At 39.5% G+C, this 17,246-nt stretch overlaps 1 protein-coding gene across 2 annotated transcripts in view; it reads left to right on the forward strand.

The window, feature by feature from the left end:
- ATP2A2 (ATPase sarcoplasmic/endoplasmic reticulum Ca2+ transporting 2) overlaps positions 1–17,246 on the forward strand; it is a 58,605-nt gene that overhangs the window by 12,149 nt on the left and 29,210 nt on the right. For both annotated transcript variants that reach the window (XM_042910826.1, XM_042910827.1), the window contains exon 5: positions 1,492–1,630. In XM_042910826.1, coding sequence (XP_042766760.1) covers positions 1,492–1,630 — 139 coding nt within the window. The remainder of the gene's footprint in view (positions 1–1,491; positions 1,631–17,246) is intronic.

Raw genomic sequence — 17,246 nt, forward strand, 5'->3', positions numbered from 1 at the left:
GAGCCTGGAGCTTGCTTCCGATTCTGTGTCTCCCTCTCTCTCTGCCCCTCCCCCGTTCATGCTGTGTCTCTCTCTGTCTCAAAAATAAATAAACGTTAAAAAAAAAAAAAAAGTGAGACCTATGCTATTAGCTTTCAGGTTTTTTGTTGTTTTTTTTTTTTTTTTTAATATTTATTTATTTTTGAGACAGAGACAGAGCATGAACGGGGGAGGGGCAGAGAGAGAGGGAGACACAGAATCGGAAGCAGGCTCTAGGCTCTGAGCCATCAGCCCAGAGCCCGACGCGGGGCTCGAACTCACGGACCGCGAGATGGTGACCTGAGCTGAAGTCGGACGCTTAACCGACTGAGCCACCCAGGCGCCCCTAGCTTTCAGTTTTGAGTCCTCTCAATTTCACTTTAAGCAGGTTTCAGGATTTTTCACAACAGACCACAATTCTTAGAGTAGGGTAAAAAATGAGATCACCTGGTATTGTGCATAAATTCTGTTCAAATAAAGGTTAAATTGAGCTTTATATCAGAAAGCAAAAAGTGAGAAATGAACCTTGTCCTTCGTGCACTGAGTAGCCCTCTTGGGCATGCACTGTGTCGATTTGCTCCTTCACTTCTGATTGCTTAGTCTCCAAAATGAGAGAAGACAAATGGCACGTGTGCTTTTCTTTCTTCTTTTTTTTTCTCACCCCCTTACAGGAACTTTCCCGTAGCTTTTTTTTTTTTTTTTAAGCATTACTCATTTTGATTTCTGTATCTTTCATCTCGAAATTTGGAAAGAAAAACTGTGTGGCTAATTTTTGATATGTTCATATGCAGTATTACAATAAATATGGTATGGGACTGGCAGTTCTCTTATGAGACTCCAGCCATTTATTGGTTTTCAGTACTGTAGAAAGATCTCCTAGAAATTGTGAGATGTAACTTGATTTTTTTTACAGGTGATGACCTGTAGCATGTACTGTGTGCCAGAACACAGTCTAAATGGTTTGTTAATCCTCACAGTGCTTGAGGTAGTAGCGTCAGTGTCTAAGCTTTGTAGGCACCAAACCTTGTGCGTTGTGTAACTCATACACAGTCACATAGCTGTTAAGCGAAAAAAGCCTGCAGTGACCCTAAGCAGTCCATCCTAGACCAGCACCTTTTACTGAGACAGGATCAATTTCAGTGGTGTGGCTGTGTTTGGAGGTGAGGGCCATGGTACATAGTGGGCTTGGGGATGACAGATTCTGTAACGGCTTTCCCTGTTGTTTTATTCCCTTATCCTTCTTAGGGTGCTTGGCTTCTTCGTTTTCTAGCACAGAATCCTAAGAGCCTAGTGTTTATCATCTTATGATGTGTATTGTTAATAAATGTCATGAATGTGTATCTCTGGTGTCTTTTTTTTTTTTTTTTTTTTTTTTTTCTTTTTTAAGTTGAGAAGTCTGAAATTTGATTCCTTGGAATAAAATACTAATTTGCAGTGGTGGGTATATGTTCATTGCTTTTATCTTTTTTATAGGAAAGAAATGCTGAGAATGCTATTGAAGCCCTTAAGGAATATGAGCCTGAAATGGGCAAAGTATATCGACAGGACAGAAAGAGTGTACAGCGGATTAAAGCTAAGGACATAGTTCCTGGTGATATTGTAGAAATTGCTGGTGAGTTGAGTTTTTCATTGTCTTATCTTAGGTTGTATATCTGAATGCAGTTCCATTTCTCAAAGCTCATAATTGTTTTAAAAATATGCTCATGTATCAATTCTATCAACAGGTTTTGGTGATTTCCAACCAAATCAAGTGTTCTCTATATTTTGAGATGTTTGGCACCTCCTTTGTGTTGTATTCATAAGGTTTGTTGTAAACAGCATTTTGAACTATTGTACTTACTTTTGGTCCATTGTAGAACACTAGCACTAGTGAAATAGTGAACTTAATCTCAATTTAACACTCAGTTGTAGTGAGCAATTTAGAATACTAGTTAAGGGCTACATAGTTTTTCCTGTTTTGATTCTTGACACAATGTTTAGTCATACTTGTAACTATCAGACTAAGTAGATGGTTAAGAGTAAGTTCATGGCTCTAGGGGCGCCTGGGTGGCTCAGTTGGCTATACTTCCGACTTTGGCTCAGGTCATGACCTTACGGTTTGTGGGTTCCAGCCCCACATTGGGCTCTGTGCTGACAGCTCAGAGCCTGGGGCCTTCTTCCAATTCTGTGTCTCCCTCTCTCTCTCCTCTTCCCCCACTCTTTCTCTCTCTTTCTCTATCTCTCTCTCTCTCAAAAATAAATTAAAAAATTAAGAGTAATTTCATGGCTCTAAAAAATTCTGCTTTAGAATACTTTTACAAAACACAGAGCCTGAGGTCTTGGCCTGGGTTCTGTGGGTGGGCTTCAAAGAGTTTGTGAATCCAAAATGCAGGGCCAGAGCTCTCCACAGATCTTAAAGGGGTTCGTATCCTCATTGCTCAAGATTGGTGCCATGTTTTTAGGTGGCCCAGGATGCTTAGAACTAATAAGAATAGTCTAGGCTTTTTGCTGGAGATATTATATTGGATAATTCACATTATCCTGGTTTTTCACACCTTTCTTAGCTCAGAATATTTTTTACCAGTTGTCCCTTGAACAATGCAGGAGTTGGGGCACTCAAGAATCCACGTGTAACTTTTGACTTCCCAAAATTTAACTACTAGTAGCCTGCTGTTGGCCTTATGCAGAACATAGTCAACACGTGTTTTGTGTATGTTTTATATACTGTATTCTTAAAGTAAGCTAGAGAAAAAATGTTAAAATCATAAGGAAGAGAAAATACATTTATAGGACCGTGTTGTAAATAAAATCCACATGGAGGTGGACCTATGCAATTCAAACCCATGATATTCAAGGGTCAGTGGTACTCAGTTTCTTTTTGTGAATTGTCTTGGTAATGCTTCACACTGGCTTGTGATGAAGTTGTTCTTTGTCATCATTGTGTTTTTCCTTTTAACGAACAGGATTCAAAGTGCTACATCTCTTGACCTGTGTTCTGTATTTTTGGCCTCTGAAAGGAAATTGCCTTGTCATAGGTATTCTCTCATCCATAATTTTTCTTTCTTCCAGGGAAGGAGCAGTGTTGCCTATATGCCAACACGTTGATTTAATTGTGTTAACAAAAGTACAGCTCAGAATGAAGTGGGCCATTGCTTTTTTTTTTTTTTTTTTTTTGAGAGAGAGTGCAAGCAAGGGAGGAGCAGAGGAGCAGAGAGACAGAGGGAGAGAGAATCTCAAAGCAGGATCTGTGCTGTCAGTGCAGAGTCCGATGTTGGACTGGAACTCAAGAACTTGAGATCATGACCTGAGCCAAAACCAAGAGTTGAACACTTAACCAACTGAGCCACCCAGGTGCCCCTGGATTGATTGATTATTTATTTATTTATTTATTTATTTATTTATTTATTTCGAGTAATCTCTACACCCATTGTGGGGCTCAAACTTAGGACCCTGAGATCAAGAGTTCCATGCTTCACTGACTGAACCAGCCAGGTGCTGCGCCACTGGATTTTTTTTTTTTTTTTTTTTTTTTTTTTTTTGACAGTCACAACAAAGTTTATTATAATGAGAGGCAAGGCCGACCTATCGGGACCAACACTCTTGATAAGAGTGCGGCCTCTCGAACAGCCGGGGTACAGAGTTGTTTTGTTTTTGTTTTTTTCTTCAATATATGAAATTTATTGTCAAATTGGTTTCCATACAACACCCAGTGCTCATCCCAAAAGGTGTCCTCCTCAATACCCATCACCCACCCTCCCCTCCCTCCCACCCCCCATCAGCCCTCAGTTTGCCCATTGGATTTTTTAAACTTATTTAAAAAAATAAGAATATTGCAACAATAGTACAAAGTTCCCACATAGCCTTTACCCAGTAAATGTGTTAATGTTTTATCACATGAGCATTATTCTTTTTCAGTCTGTATCTATACATTTACACCTTTTTGTCTGAATTATTTGAGAGTACGTTGTAGGCATGATGCCTTTTTAATCCTCAGTACTTGAGTGTTTATAAAATCAGGAACATGTCCTCAGTATAAGTCCAGTACAATTATCAAAATCAGGACATGGATACAAAACTTTAATCTACAAACTTCATACCCATTTTACCATTTGTCACAGTGGATTTTATGGCAGAAATATGAATTAGGGAATTCTGCCTGTGATACAGAAAATAGGTCAGAATGGAGAAGGCTGGAGATAGGCTATTTTGATAGCGTAGGCCAGAGGTAATGAGACCCAAGACATAACGAGAGCTGTAGCATTAAGAATAATGGGGGATTTTGTTTATGAATAGCGGTTCTTAAGCAGAGATGCACATCAGAGTTGTCTGGGGGCGCTGTCTTTAAAGTTTTTACGAGGTCCCAACCCAAAATAACAATCTCCCTTGAGCATGGAATTATAGTCATTGTAGTTTGACAAATGAGTCTCAGATTTTGATGGAAAGTGACAGGTTTTAATAACCATATGTGTGTATGGCACTGACTGAGCTTCGCATGTAGAATCGGAGCCACTGGCCGGATTTCTAGCTTAGGTGACTGGATGGTGTGGTGCTAGTAACTGGGGAAGGAAACATCAGAGGAAGATAGCTTGTCTTCCCAGAAATAGGAATGTAGTGGGTGCAGTTGCAGATAACATCGCCTAAATTTGTTGATGAGATTTCATTTGACTTTGTGTGTTTTTCATTTCTCCAGTTTAATCTGGTAATAAACTGTTCAGCCAGTCAAACAAAAAATATTTTAAGAATTTTTGTGCTGGTCAGGCTATTTTAGTATATTGAATCTATATGAAAAGTTAGAAATTATGACCAAAGTGTTTATCCTGAGTTTGCATCAGTAGATGGCAGTGGTAAACAGCATCAGAGGAAGCTGTAACTTTGACTCTCAAGGCATCTTCCCCTTGGAAGAAATAAAACCTAGCTTCTCTTTTGATTTGTCTTTTCCTCTCAGTCCGGTCCAGGCTTTCCCATTGCAGCGTGTCACTCTAACCATCTACTTAGCTGAGAGAAGCTTGGGAGTCATCTTGGTCCTTCCTTCTCATTCTCGAAGACCAGTTGATTCTGTTTCCAAAACACCCAAATTTGTGAAATTCTGTTTCTTCAGTCACCAGCTCTCCCTGGGACTGTCCTTGTGTTCTAAATGGGCCCTGGGTTCTTTTTTCACTCACCTTCCAGTCCTTTCTCCATGTAGCAGCCAGAGCAGTTTCCTAAAGGTCCTACTGTTGACTCATCTGCTAAAATTCTTCAGTGGCTTCCTGATTGCACCTGAAATATAAAGTGCTTTTTCACCTAAGAGACGTGGCATCATATGGCTTCTGCTTGCTTCTGTGATTTCATCTTAGGCCACTCACTGTGCTCTAGCCTTTCAGGCCTCTGTTTTCAGTTTTCAATACCACCAAACTTTCCTGGCCTTTTTTAGGAAGTTAAGCAGATTTTATGTAATATATTAATTTGTCCAGTGCACAGATCTCATCACAGCAAAGTTTTGGTTATAGCCCTGATCTGACTCTTGTTGCCCAATGTGAACTTTCATTTCCTATTAAGTAGTGTTTTGTATGTTGTGTTTGATGGTTTAGGAACGATAAATATGATTGATTCAGTGTGTGTGACCTAAGCTCTCCAGTCTACTGGAGTGTCCTTTATTTGCTAATGTTGTGGTAAAATACATAATATAAAGTTTACCATTTTAACTGTTCTTAAGCGTACAGTTCAGTGGTATTAAGCACATTCACATTGTTGTGCACCCATCACCAGATCTTTTCCAGATCTCTTTTCATCTTCCCAAACTGAGACTTTGTTCCCATTGAACACTTACTGCCTTTACCCTCTTCTACCTTTTGGCAGCTGCTCTCCTTTCTTTCTATTCAGAATACAATTGGTTTAATATTAAAAGATGGATTTAATTCCTTCATCTTAGATGAATATATTTACTAGTAACTATTCTGAGCAGTACACACCCTTAAACCTATTCTGCCTTCACCTGTTTTCTGAATCCTTAGTGGGGAGTGCTGACAGTTCTAACAGTTTAACACTTTTTCCTTCCAGCTCTTCCCCCCCACTATACACGAATTGTTAAAAAAAAGCATGTGCAGTGCTTGAACATTGGCCTCTTGTATACTACTCATGTTGAATTTTGACCATTCTGGTGGATGCAGAGCAGAGGTGATTCCTAGTTTTAGATAGATGCAAACATTTTATTAAATACTATTATCATCCCACTAGGCAGTGAGCACCTTAAGGGCAGAACAGTCACACATTGTACTCTACTTGCTGAACTTGTGAATAATAAAATGAAACTTGAAATCAGAAGTATGTGGTTGGTTCACCTAATATAAACATGATTATTGTGCATCTTCTGTACAGAACAGATAATTGGAAGTCTATATGCATACACTGAGTAATGGCTAAACTTAGCTTGTGTGCCAATACTGTGAATGGTTCCAAGTGTTTGGTTCTTAACCATCAGCCACTCGGTAGATGTGTACAGATGAAGGGGGTAAAGGGCAGTAATTGTTCAATGGGAACAAAGTCTCAGTTTGGGAGGATGAAAAGAGATCTGGAAAAGATCTGGCGATGGGTGCACAACAGTGTGAATGTGCTTAATGCCACTGAACTGTACACTTAAGAACAGTTTAACACTTTACAGTTGAGGAAACGGAGTCTCTGGTTTATTGCTCTGTCTTCTGTAGTTCATGTGCTAGAGAATATACAGTGTATTTAGTGTACACACAGCAGGTATATCAGTCCTATCTTGATGGGTTGGAGGTCCGGGTCACCCTTTTTTTTTTTTTTTTTTTAAATTAATTAATTTTTTTTAAGAGAGTGAAGGGAGGAGCCAAAATCAAGGTGCTCAATTGACTGAGCCACCCAGGTACCCACAATGTTTTTTAAACAGCTTTATTGAGATGTAATTCGCATGCAGTAACATTCACTTTTTTGAAGTGTACAGTTAAGTGGTTTTTAGTATATTCAGAGTTGTGCAGTCATCATCACTATCTAATTTCAGAACATTTTCATCCCTAAAAAAAACTTCATACCCATTAGCAGTCGCTTCACCTGCCCCTTGCCCCCAGGCCCTGGCAACCACAGTTCTGTTCTGGATATTGCATACAAATGCGACCATACAATATATGGCCTTTTGAAACTGCCTTCTTCACTTAGTGTGTGTTTTCTTTTCAGAATTCATCCAGGGGCACCTAGGTAGCTCAGACATTGGAGTGTCCAACTCTTGGTTTTGGCTCAGGTCATGATCTCACGGTTTGTGAGTTTGAACCCTGCATTGAGCTCTGCACTGAGAGCGTGGAGCCTGCTTGGGATTCTGTGTCTGCCTCTCTCAAGATCAGCTTCAAAATAAAACTTTGGGTTTTGATAAGAATTATGCTGATTGTATAGATTGGTTTGGGGAATATGGCCATCAACATTAAATCTTCCAATGCAGGAAAGTGCTACTTGGTGATCATAGGATGTCTTTCCATTTATTTAAGCATTCTGTTGTTCACTGTGTACAAGTCTTCTAAGTATTTTATGCTTTTTTTGTGTTTGGAAGGTATGTGTAATTGGAATTGTCACAATTTCATTTTCAGATTTTTCTTTAATAATGTAAAATTGATTTTTGCGTATTGCTCTAATACTTTGCGATGTTGCGGAAATCCTAGTAGTTTTTCAGGAGCTCCTTAAGATTTTCTGTATATAAAAGATTGTGTCATCTGCAAACAAATACATTTGCATCTTTCCAGTATGGTTGCCTTTTATTTCTCTTTCTTGTGTAATTGCCCTAGCTAGAATTTCCAGTAGAGTATTGAATAGAAGTGACAAGAGCAGATATTTTTGTCTTGTTCCTGATCATAGGGGGGAAACCGTCTTCTGTCATGAAGTCTGGTGTTAGTTGTGGCTTTTGTAGATTATTTTAATCATGTTGAAGCCCAATCACAATTTAATTTTTAGGTTGTCAGTATATTTTTGTTTGGTAACTTTTCATGGTGGTTGTATATCCGTGTCCAAATTAGAAATTGCAGTTTTGGGGCGCCTGGGTGGCTCAGTCGGTCAAGCGTCCGACTTCAGCTCAGGTCATGATCTCAGAGTCTGTGAGTTCAAGCCCCACGTCGGGCTCTGTGCTGACAGCTCCGAGCCTGGGGCCTGCTTCGGATTCTGTGTCTCCCTCTCTCTCTGCCCCTCCCCTGCTCATGCTCTGTGTTTCTCTCTCTCTCTCTGTCAAAAATGAATAAACATTAAAAAAAAAAAAATTGCAGTTTTGCTGAATTACTAGAAGCAGTGGGTCATTGAATTGGGTAGGCTGTAATTCTTAGACATTTACGGTGAGTTGTGTGGAACGTTTAGGAAAAACTTCCTGTGACTGCTTTACCTGAGCCAGATAAATAAGTGTTTATTTTTAAAAAATATACATGTTGAGGCTTTTTAACTTCTACTTTTATTAGGTTAGTAGTCTAATTGTGTCATTTGTCATTTAGCCCAATAATTTGGTTCTGTGAAACTATAGAGATGAACAATTTGAATTCTAAGTGTACGTCGAGATTATCTCTTGCCAGGTGGCCTTGGCAGTGCCAGTGTACTCTCTACATAGCCTGAAGGGATAAATGGCATGAATTGTGGTTTTATACTTGGTAACTTTTATGCTTTAAATTAGGAAATTAAGTTTGAGGAATTCTTTGATGAATTGAAAAACACTGGAAAATACTGTGAAATATCTTGTAGGTGACAGCAAATGTGGAGTTGCTATTTGAATACTTGTAGAAAGAGACCTTTTTGTAGTCAGTTTTTGGATATAAGGATCATCTAAATTTAGATGATAAAGTTCTTTCTGCTAGCTTTTGGGAGACTATAGAGTGGTTTTGCTGAACTTTCTGAAGGTTAGGCTGGACCAAGAGGCATTTTGAGGGAGAGATGTAGGAATTGAGGAAATTAAATATATGTTGCTATACCAGCTAATAGTCTTTCCAAGCAGACATTGTGTAAGCATGCATAGCATATGCGATGCTTAAGAGGTATCTAGAATATAGGAGCCAAATAAAATTGCTTCAGCAAGTTAAAAAATGGAGATAGTTACCCACATTTTCATCTTCTGAAGCCATGGTGTTTTTTAAGCTTTCTATATTATCTGCTTATCAAAGTGATTCAAGCTATGATAGTCATAAAATTTTTAACTTTAGAATTTTGGGGGTCCCAGTGTATGCCTGGGGAGTAGGTTATTTATTGACTCTCCAGGCTATTGTTTTCGGGATTGTTTAAAAACAAACCTTATGTATCTTGGTAACCCGGAGTTGGCGAACAGTACAAAGACATAAATACCCTTAGATGATTCCTGTCCTGTAGTATACTCTGGAGCAAATTCTACTTTAAGATTATGTAAATGATAGAAATGACACATTCTTAACGTGAAATTACATTTGCTTTAGCTCCTAAGGAGATCGATTTTCTATTTCTTAAAATGAAAAGTCAACGCTCAGTAGTGCCAGCAATTTCAGGATTTACTCAGTAAAAAAACTAATTCTTTAACTTGGTAACTAAATATTTGTAGGAAGAAAAGTTTCACTTTTGATAGTCATCTTGCAGCCATGGAAATTAGTAACCCCTGTGAAGTAGTGTTGTTTCTAAGCAGTTGAGGGAAAGAAAAGACAAAATTGTAAAATTCAAAGATGACTGATTCACTGAAGGACCCAAATTATTATTCTAATTCTGCATGAAGCTGGACAGATTAACCTCTACAGAATTGGGTAATTGGAGTAGACTTTTTAAAGGAGCTTTCTGGCTCTAAAAGATGTCTGATTCTGATAATGTGGCCTTATCATTTGTTAACTTGGGCTGTGAATCCAGGTGTACTTTGGCTTTTAGAAAAAAAAGGATTGGAGTAGTCTGACTGAACATTCAGCAAACACTTAATCCATAACTGCCAAGCTCCCTAACACAAATACCCAAGTGACCAATTCTGTGCTGTAGAACAGAGGAGTTGGCAAACTCTGTGTGTGTGTGTGTGTGTGTGTGTGTGTGCGCGCGCGCACGTGTGTGTGTGTGTGTGTACAGAGCCATTTTATTTTAATTTAATTTTTTTAATTCTTATTTGTATTTTTTTTAACGTTGATTCATTTTGGAGAGAGAGTGACAGAGTGCAAGCAGGGGAAGAACAGAGAGACAGAGGGAGACCCAGAATCCGAAGTAGGCTCCAGGTGCTGTCAGCACAGAGCCCGATGCAGGGCCTGAACCCACGAACCGTGAGAGCATGACCTCAGCCTAAGTTGGATGCTTAACCAACTGAGCCACCCAGGTGCCTTTTAATATTTGAGACTCTGTGAGCCCCAAACAGTCTTTGTAGAAAAATCTTTTTTTTTTTTTCCTTTAAGGCTTTAAAAATGTAAAAATCATTCTTGTCTTCAGGGCTCTTTTAAAAACAAAAACAGGCCTTCAGATTTGGCCAGCTGCTTAGAGCAGTGTTTCACTAACTTTATGTGCATGGGGATTTTGTTAAAGTGCAGATTTTGATTCTGTAGGTCTGGAGTGGGGCCTAGTTATTCAGCATTTCTACCAAGCTCTTAGGTGAACCACATTTTGAGAAGCATAGCACAGTAGTTCTTAATCATTTCTAGATCACAGTCCCTTTGAGAATTGATGAAATCTTCCCAGAGGCCCATTCAAAATTTTGCATGCAATTCAGGGGGGTTCATTTGCCCTTCTCTGCAGAAATCCACTTAAGGATCTAGTTATGTGGTTTTTTAAAGTACGTACTCCATGTGATCCAGCAATTCCATTTCTGGGTATATCTGAAGGAAGGGAATCACTATCCCAAGGAAATAACTGTACCCCCATGTTATTTGCAGCACTGTTTACAATAGGCAAGACATGGAAACAGCCTAAATGTTGATGAATGAACGGGTAAGGAAAATGTGTTAATATGCAGTGGAATATTAGTCCGTCATAAAAAAAAAAAAAAAAAAAAAGGGAAATCCTGTCATTTGCAACATGTATGGACCTTGAGGTGTTGTGCTAAGTGAAATAACTCAGAGAAAGACATACTGGGTGATCTCATTTATATGTAGAATTTAAAAAATTATAATAATCTGAAATTCCTAGAAACAGATCAGATTGGTGTTTGCCAGGGGCAGGAGTGAAGGAATTGGGTGAAGGTGGCCGGCAGGTACAAAACTCGAGTTATAAGACAAGTGTTCAGGGGATGTACTATCCAGCATGATGACTATAGTTAACGATACTATATTGTATGTTTGAAAGTTGCTAAAAGTAGCTTTTACCACAAGGGAAGAAATTGTAACTATGTGAGCTGATGGATGTTACCTAATTGTAGTAATCGTTTTGCAATTTATACGTAAATCATTATGTTGTACACCTTAAGCTTATATAGGGTGATATGTTGATCTTAATAAAAATGGGGGGTGCAGTGAAGTACAGTTAAGTGGTGTAATTAAGTAAAATATTGTCTTGTTAAGCAGTTTACATAGTATTGCTGAACATTGTTAAAAAGTTTTCACCTGTTTCTAAAATGATAACATGAGGTGCCTAACTGGCTCAGTTGATAGAATATGCGACTCTTGATCTTGAGGTCATGAGTGTCAGTCCATGTTGGGAGAAGAGATTACTTACAAAAAAAACCCAAAAAACAAAAAAACCAAATGCTCTAAAATGATAAACATGGATCAGAGAAGGAGAAGCAAAAATGTATAACCAAATAAGGTGGTGAGCAGGTTTGCTGTGTAGCCTTTTCCCCCATATGGAATTGTTTTGCAGTGAGGGTAGGAAAACCAGGCTAGCTAGAGGTATTGGTCTCAGCCTCTGCAACCAGATAATGTAGAAATCGTGATCTTAGTTGTTCCTGTAAGTCATAGTTCAGTTTTACAATCAGAAATGTTCTTAATCTTAAATAATTGTACATAAGCAGAAGAGCAAATAATCTAACAGAAATCAGTTCAGATATATTAGAAGCAGAGTTTTGAGACCTAGGGCCCTTCATTCATTAGTCAGGGTAGCTAAGACTAGGAACCATGAGAAATAAGGAACTCAGGTCTCTCTGACCATCAGATCACAATGGACTAGTTGATTTTGAAGCTTTACCTGAATCTCCTGGGGCTGGCATTTCCTGATTTTCTGTAATTACCTCCTCTCCATTCCCCATGACTCAGTGGTAGTTACAGTACCAGTAAGTGCCAGCTCCATCCATGTCACTGTGATTAAGATTTTGGAAAACTTAGAAGAAACCACATAGTATAGGGAACATGTTTCCTAAGTGTGAAACAGAACTGCCAAGATCACCAGATTTGACTATGTAAAAATGTAGAACGATGTTGATTTTTTTTTTGTTAAAAATTTTGATCTTGAAGATAAAAGAATTTTGTAAAATAAGGTGCTGATTGTTACTAATGCTCAGAAAAATACAAGATTGAAAGTAGTAGGAAATGGCAGGAATTAAATTTGGTGGAGTATATGTTTGTGAGAAAATTCTGCTTCTAGGAGTCTATCTTCCAGAAGTAATCTCCATACACAAAGATGTTCGGCACAGAACATTGTAATGGGAAAAATTATAAATGCCTAGATGGCCATGAAAATAGTGACTGATTTAGTGTGTGGTGTGGATATAAACACTGTGACGTTAGCTTTCTGTGCCTCCATTTCTTCATCTGTAAACTGGGAAAGAAGAGAATCACACCTTTTAGAATCATGAAGATTGTTCTTAACCCATAAACCCCTTATAGTAGTGCTTGGTATAGAATAACCAAGCATTCTCCAAAGTTTAGTGTATGTTATTAACTATGCAGCCATTAAAAAAGCATAAGACAGATAAGCATATATAAAGGGAAGAGGTTTATGATTTCTATTTTTTTAGATATATTATTTTAATGTTTATTTTTGAGAGAGACAGTGACAGAATGTGAGTGGGTTGGGGCAGAGAGAGAGGGAGACATAGAATCCGAAGCAGGCTCCAGGCTCTGAGCTGTCAGCACAGAGCCTGGTGCGGGGCTTGAACTCAAGAGCTGCGAGATCATGACCTGACCTGAAGTTGGACGCTCAACCAACTGAGCCACCCAGGCGCCCCTATGATTTCTATTTTAATAAAGTTTTAATAAGTGTTATCCATAGAGAAATACCTAGCAGATAAAGACGTCTAACAGCTGGTGTCTATTTTGATGAGAGGAGTAAGGAATGGGTTTTCACCTTTTAAAAGCAGGCTTTACTTCTGTAATAATGAGAAAAGTCAGGGGATGTGCTGGATGCTGTGTACTGTGAGCTTAGTGATGGACTGCGTCAGCAGCATGTACTGAGTGAGCATCATCTCCCACCTCTAGTAACTGGAAACCTGGCTCCTTAGGACCAGCCATGCCATTTTTAATCAGTTTTATTATAAAACAATCCTTACTAATAGCTAAAATATAGTTGTCTGTTCTCCACGTTAGTTTTCACTTTGTAGTCACACAGAAGTTTGATGGTTCCTCCCATGATGGCCTGTTAGGTAGGGGAAGGTAAATTCATTGCCTTTAGAGAACTAGAAGGGAACTTCGCCAGAACTCGGACCCACTGCAGCTTGTCCAGTAGCAGGTGGCAGTTGGGGTGGAGCAGGGAGTCTGGAGTGCAAACGGTGTGAGGATGCTAAAAGTTTATTTCCAAGTTAGTTTTTGCTCTTTCAGCTGTTCATGTAATTATTTTCAAACCCTTTACCATCTTGATGGTTTTCTTTGGTGCTCAGATGTAAATGCTGTTACATAAATGGAGTCTGGTTGATATTCGAGACGCTCTTCTGCTTTTACAGACTAGGGACACTTCTTTGGCAACCTTCATTGCTCTACCAGCTAAAACCCTGCTCTCACATGTGCTCTTTCCCCTCCACCTCTAGCTAATCTGTGCTAGCATACATGTTCTGTTTTGTTTTTAGTCTAAATGTAAAATTTAAGTAACGATCACTTGTTTCTTCATTCAGCTTAACCAAGTCTGAGATCTCTTTGGTCTTGACTCTCTTCATTGTTCCTCCCTTTGTGACATTCTTCAACTTGATAGTTATCATAAGTCTCTGATGCTTGTTTATTAAAGGAAATAATGTGTGCAAGTATTTTATTTGTTAACAGATATTTATCTGGCACCCACTGTGTGCCAGCACAGTGCTCGGGGCTAGGAAATGCACAGTGACTGAGTGCGTGCCTCATGGAGCTTTTGGTGTAATAATGGGAAGACTTACTGAGCACGTATGTGAGCGTGTCCGGAAAGGAAAGAACAGCTCTCTGTGGGCGCATCGAAAGGGATGCCAGCCTAAAATGGGAATTTGAGGAATGCCTCGCTGTTCGGGGTGGGGCAAGGTGGCAGAGAAGAGGGTGTGTGAAGACTCAGAAAGAGCTTTGAGGAATTGGAGACCGTTGTGTTGGAGGTTAGAGGGAGAGGAGAGTGGTAAGAAGCAAGCAGCAGCTGGGCCCTGGGAGGTGCTATAAACCACCTTTAAGATACTGACTTGATCTCAGTTCTGGGAGGAAGAAGGTATTTAAACATTTTAAATAAGAGACTATAATATTTGCATTACTTTTTTATTTTTTATTTTATTTTTTGAGAGAGAAGGGGCAGGAGGAGAAAGAGATCATCTTAAGCAGGCTCCATGCCCAGCATGGAGCCCAACACGGGTCAATCTTAAAACCGTGAGATCATGACTTGAGCTGAAGTCAGACGCCTAACCGACTGAGCCACCCAGGCACTCACCCCTCCACCCCCCCTTTTTTTTTAAAGAGAGGGTGCAAGCATGGGAGAGGGCAGAGGGAGAGAGAATCTTCTTAACCAGGCTCCACTCTCAGCACAGAGCCCTACGCAGGCCTCGATCCCTCTACCCTGGGATCATGACCTGAGCTGAAATCAAGAGTCCCCAGCTTAGCCAGCTGAGCCATCCAGGTGTCCCTACATTTGCATTTTAAGCCATCATAGATAATACTTTGAACAAATGGACTGGAAGCAAACTTAGTGTACTATGGTGATTTGTAGTGTTCCTTCCCTACTTACCCTGAGGTCTGGAGAAAGCAGGCAAGTGGACTTCTCAAGTGAGGAATTTCATTCACTTTGCCCAACTATAAAATTGATGACTCAAATCAGAACAATGAAAATATTTAAGTCATAGTTAAATGTTTAATCTAGGTTAATTCTATTACAGCTTGCTTTTCCTAGGAGCCATTTAAAGTAAAAAACGAGGGGCGTGTGGACGGCTTAGTCGGTTGGGCTCGGGTCATGATCTCACAGTCCATGGGTTTGAGCCCCATGTCAGGCTCTGTGCTGACAGCTCAGAGCCTGGAGCCTGCTTCAGATTCTGTTTCCCCCTCTCTCTCTGCCCCTCCCCTGTTCATGCATGCGTGCTCACTCGCTCTCTCTCGCTCTTGCTCTCCCTCAAAAATAAACATTAAATAAATAAAGAGATAAACATGTATATCAAAAAAATAAACTAAAAAACAATAGTGGTATTTAGGCGATAATTTCTGATCTTATATATAGTTTTTTTAGAAAAGACTTGAATAGCCGGTAGAATTTGCCTCAGTAAATTAGATTTTTTTTCCCCTTCATAGAACTAGTTCATAAAAAGGCCTTTTCTGAGTAATGCTGATTTAACCATCAGTATTTGTTTATTTTTAAATATTTAATTTTTTTTTTTTTTTTTTTTTTTTTTTTTTTTTTTTTAATTTATTTATTTTTGGTACAGAGAGAGACAGAGCATGAACGGGGAGGGGCAGAGAGAGAGGGAGACATAGAATCGGAAACAGGCTCCAGGCTCCGAGCCATCAGCCCAGAGCCTGACGCGGGGCTCGAACTCACGGACCGCGAGATCGTGACCTGGCTGAAGTCGGACGCTTAACCGACTGCGCCACCCAGGCGCCCCTTTAATTTTTTTTTTAAGTAATCTCTACATACAACGTGGGGCTTGAACTCATGACCCCAAGATCAAGAGTCCTATGCTCCACCCACTGAGCCAGCCAGGTGCCCCCATCTGTATTTATTTTTGACATAGTGATGTAAACATCGTTTAAGTACCATGGATTACATTCCTTTCTAGGTTTTAAGATAAAGGAAGTTTGCGTTCATTTCTAAAATGTGGCAGAGTAATTTCCTTTGACTTTTACTTGCATTCTTGGTGAGCTAGTATTAATTATACATGGAGGATTTTTTTCAGAGTAGAAATCCCTATTGTGGTAGCAGGTTAAAGACCGATGGACTTATGAAGCCAAGAGCTGAATCTGAAAAGTGTCAGAGGTTAAACAAATGGAAGGTATTTCTAACAGTTTATTCTTTTATTACACCACCACAACCTAAGAGACGGGGAAAAAATTTTCAGAGGAGAAAATTGCAGAGCATCCCCTTGGCAAGAGTAAGAATTTTCCACTACCACTTGCCGTTAAGGGCGTTGACATGCTCCATCAGGGAAATATCACTGGGTGCGATCATCAGGAACAGCACTGCCTGCTCCTCACACACAAAACCCTCTGTCTGAAATTCATAGAAGCCAGCGGACAAGGAAAATAATCATGTCTTAATTTGAAAAGTATCAATTGAATCTTCTTTTGCTTCCCTAGAGAGTGTGCGTCCTAATAGATTGAATCCTGTATTGATTATTACAAACAAAAGCATAAAGCAGAGTCACATAGCAGGTTAAAAGAAGTCTTTCGTTAATTGAGGTTCCTTAGGCAAGACTCCTTTTACTTCTAGCTTTAGTTTCCTGACTAAACTGAGGGTTGATCAAGATGATGTGGGGGGTTTTCTAGCTAAGAGGATACTAGAACAAAGCAGGTGTTGAGGAACACCAGTTTGGACTGATGCTTTGTTATGGATTTATGCTTCCTTTCGTTAGAGATAGTTTTTGATGAAAACAATGAAATGTAGAACTTTAAGATGATAAATTTCTCAGGTGTTGGAGGACTTAAGGTCCTCTTGGCCTAGAGCTGGCATACTTGGTACATGAGATGCAGCACACAGTAGGCTGTTCTGAACAAGCCCTTCATGGGATCTGTGACTCCAGTTATTGTGCATGGTGGTGATTGTTTCTTCTTAGGTTTTTTGGGTTTTGTTTCCTTTTGTTTGTTTTTGTTTTTTGTTTTAGTGTTTGGAGAACTTTTTTAAAAAATTTATTTATAACGTTTAATTTTGAGAGAGAGAGGGTGAGTGGAGGAAGGGCAGAGGGAGAGGAGGGCACAGAACTCGAAGCAGGCTCCAGGAGGCTGACGCGGGGCTTGAACCCACGAACTGTGAGATCGTGACCTGAGCTGAAGTCAGACGCTTCCCAG

This window comes from Panthera leo, chromosome D3, assembly GCF_018350215.1.
Source record: "Panthera leo isolate Ple1 chromosome D3, P.leo_Ple1_pat1.1, whole genome shotgun sequence".
NCBI lineage: Eukaryota > Metazoa > Chordata > Mammalia > Carnivora > Felidae > Panthera > Panthera leo.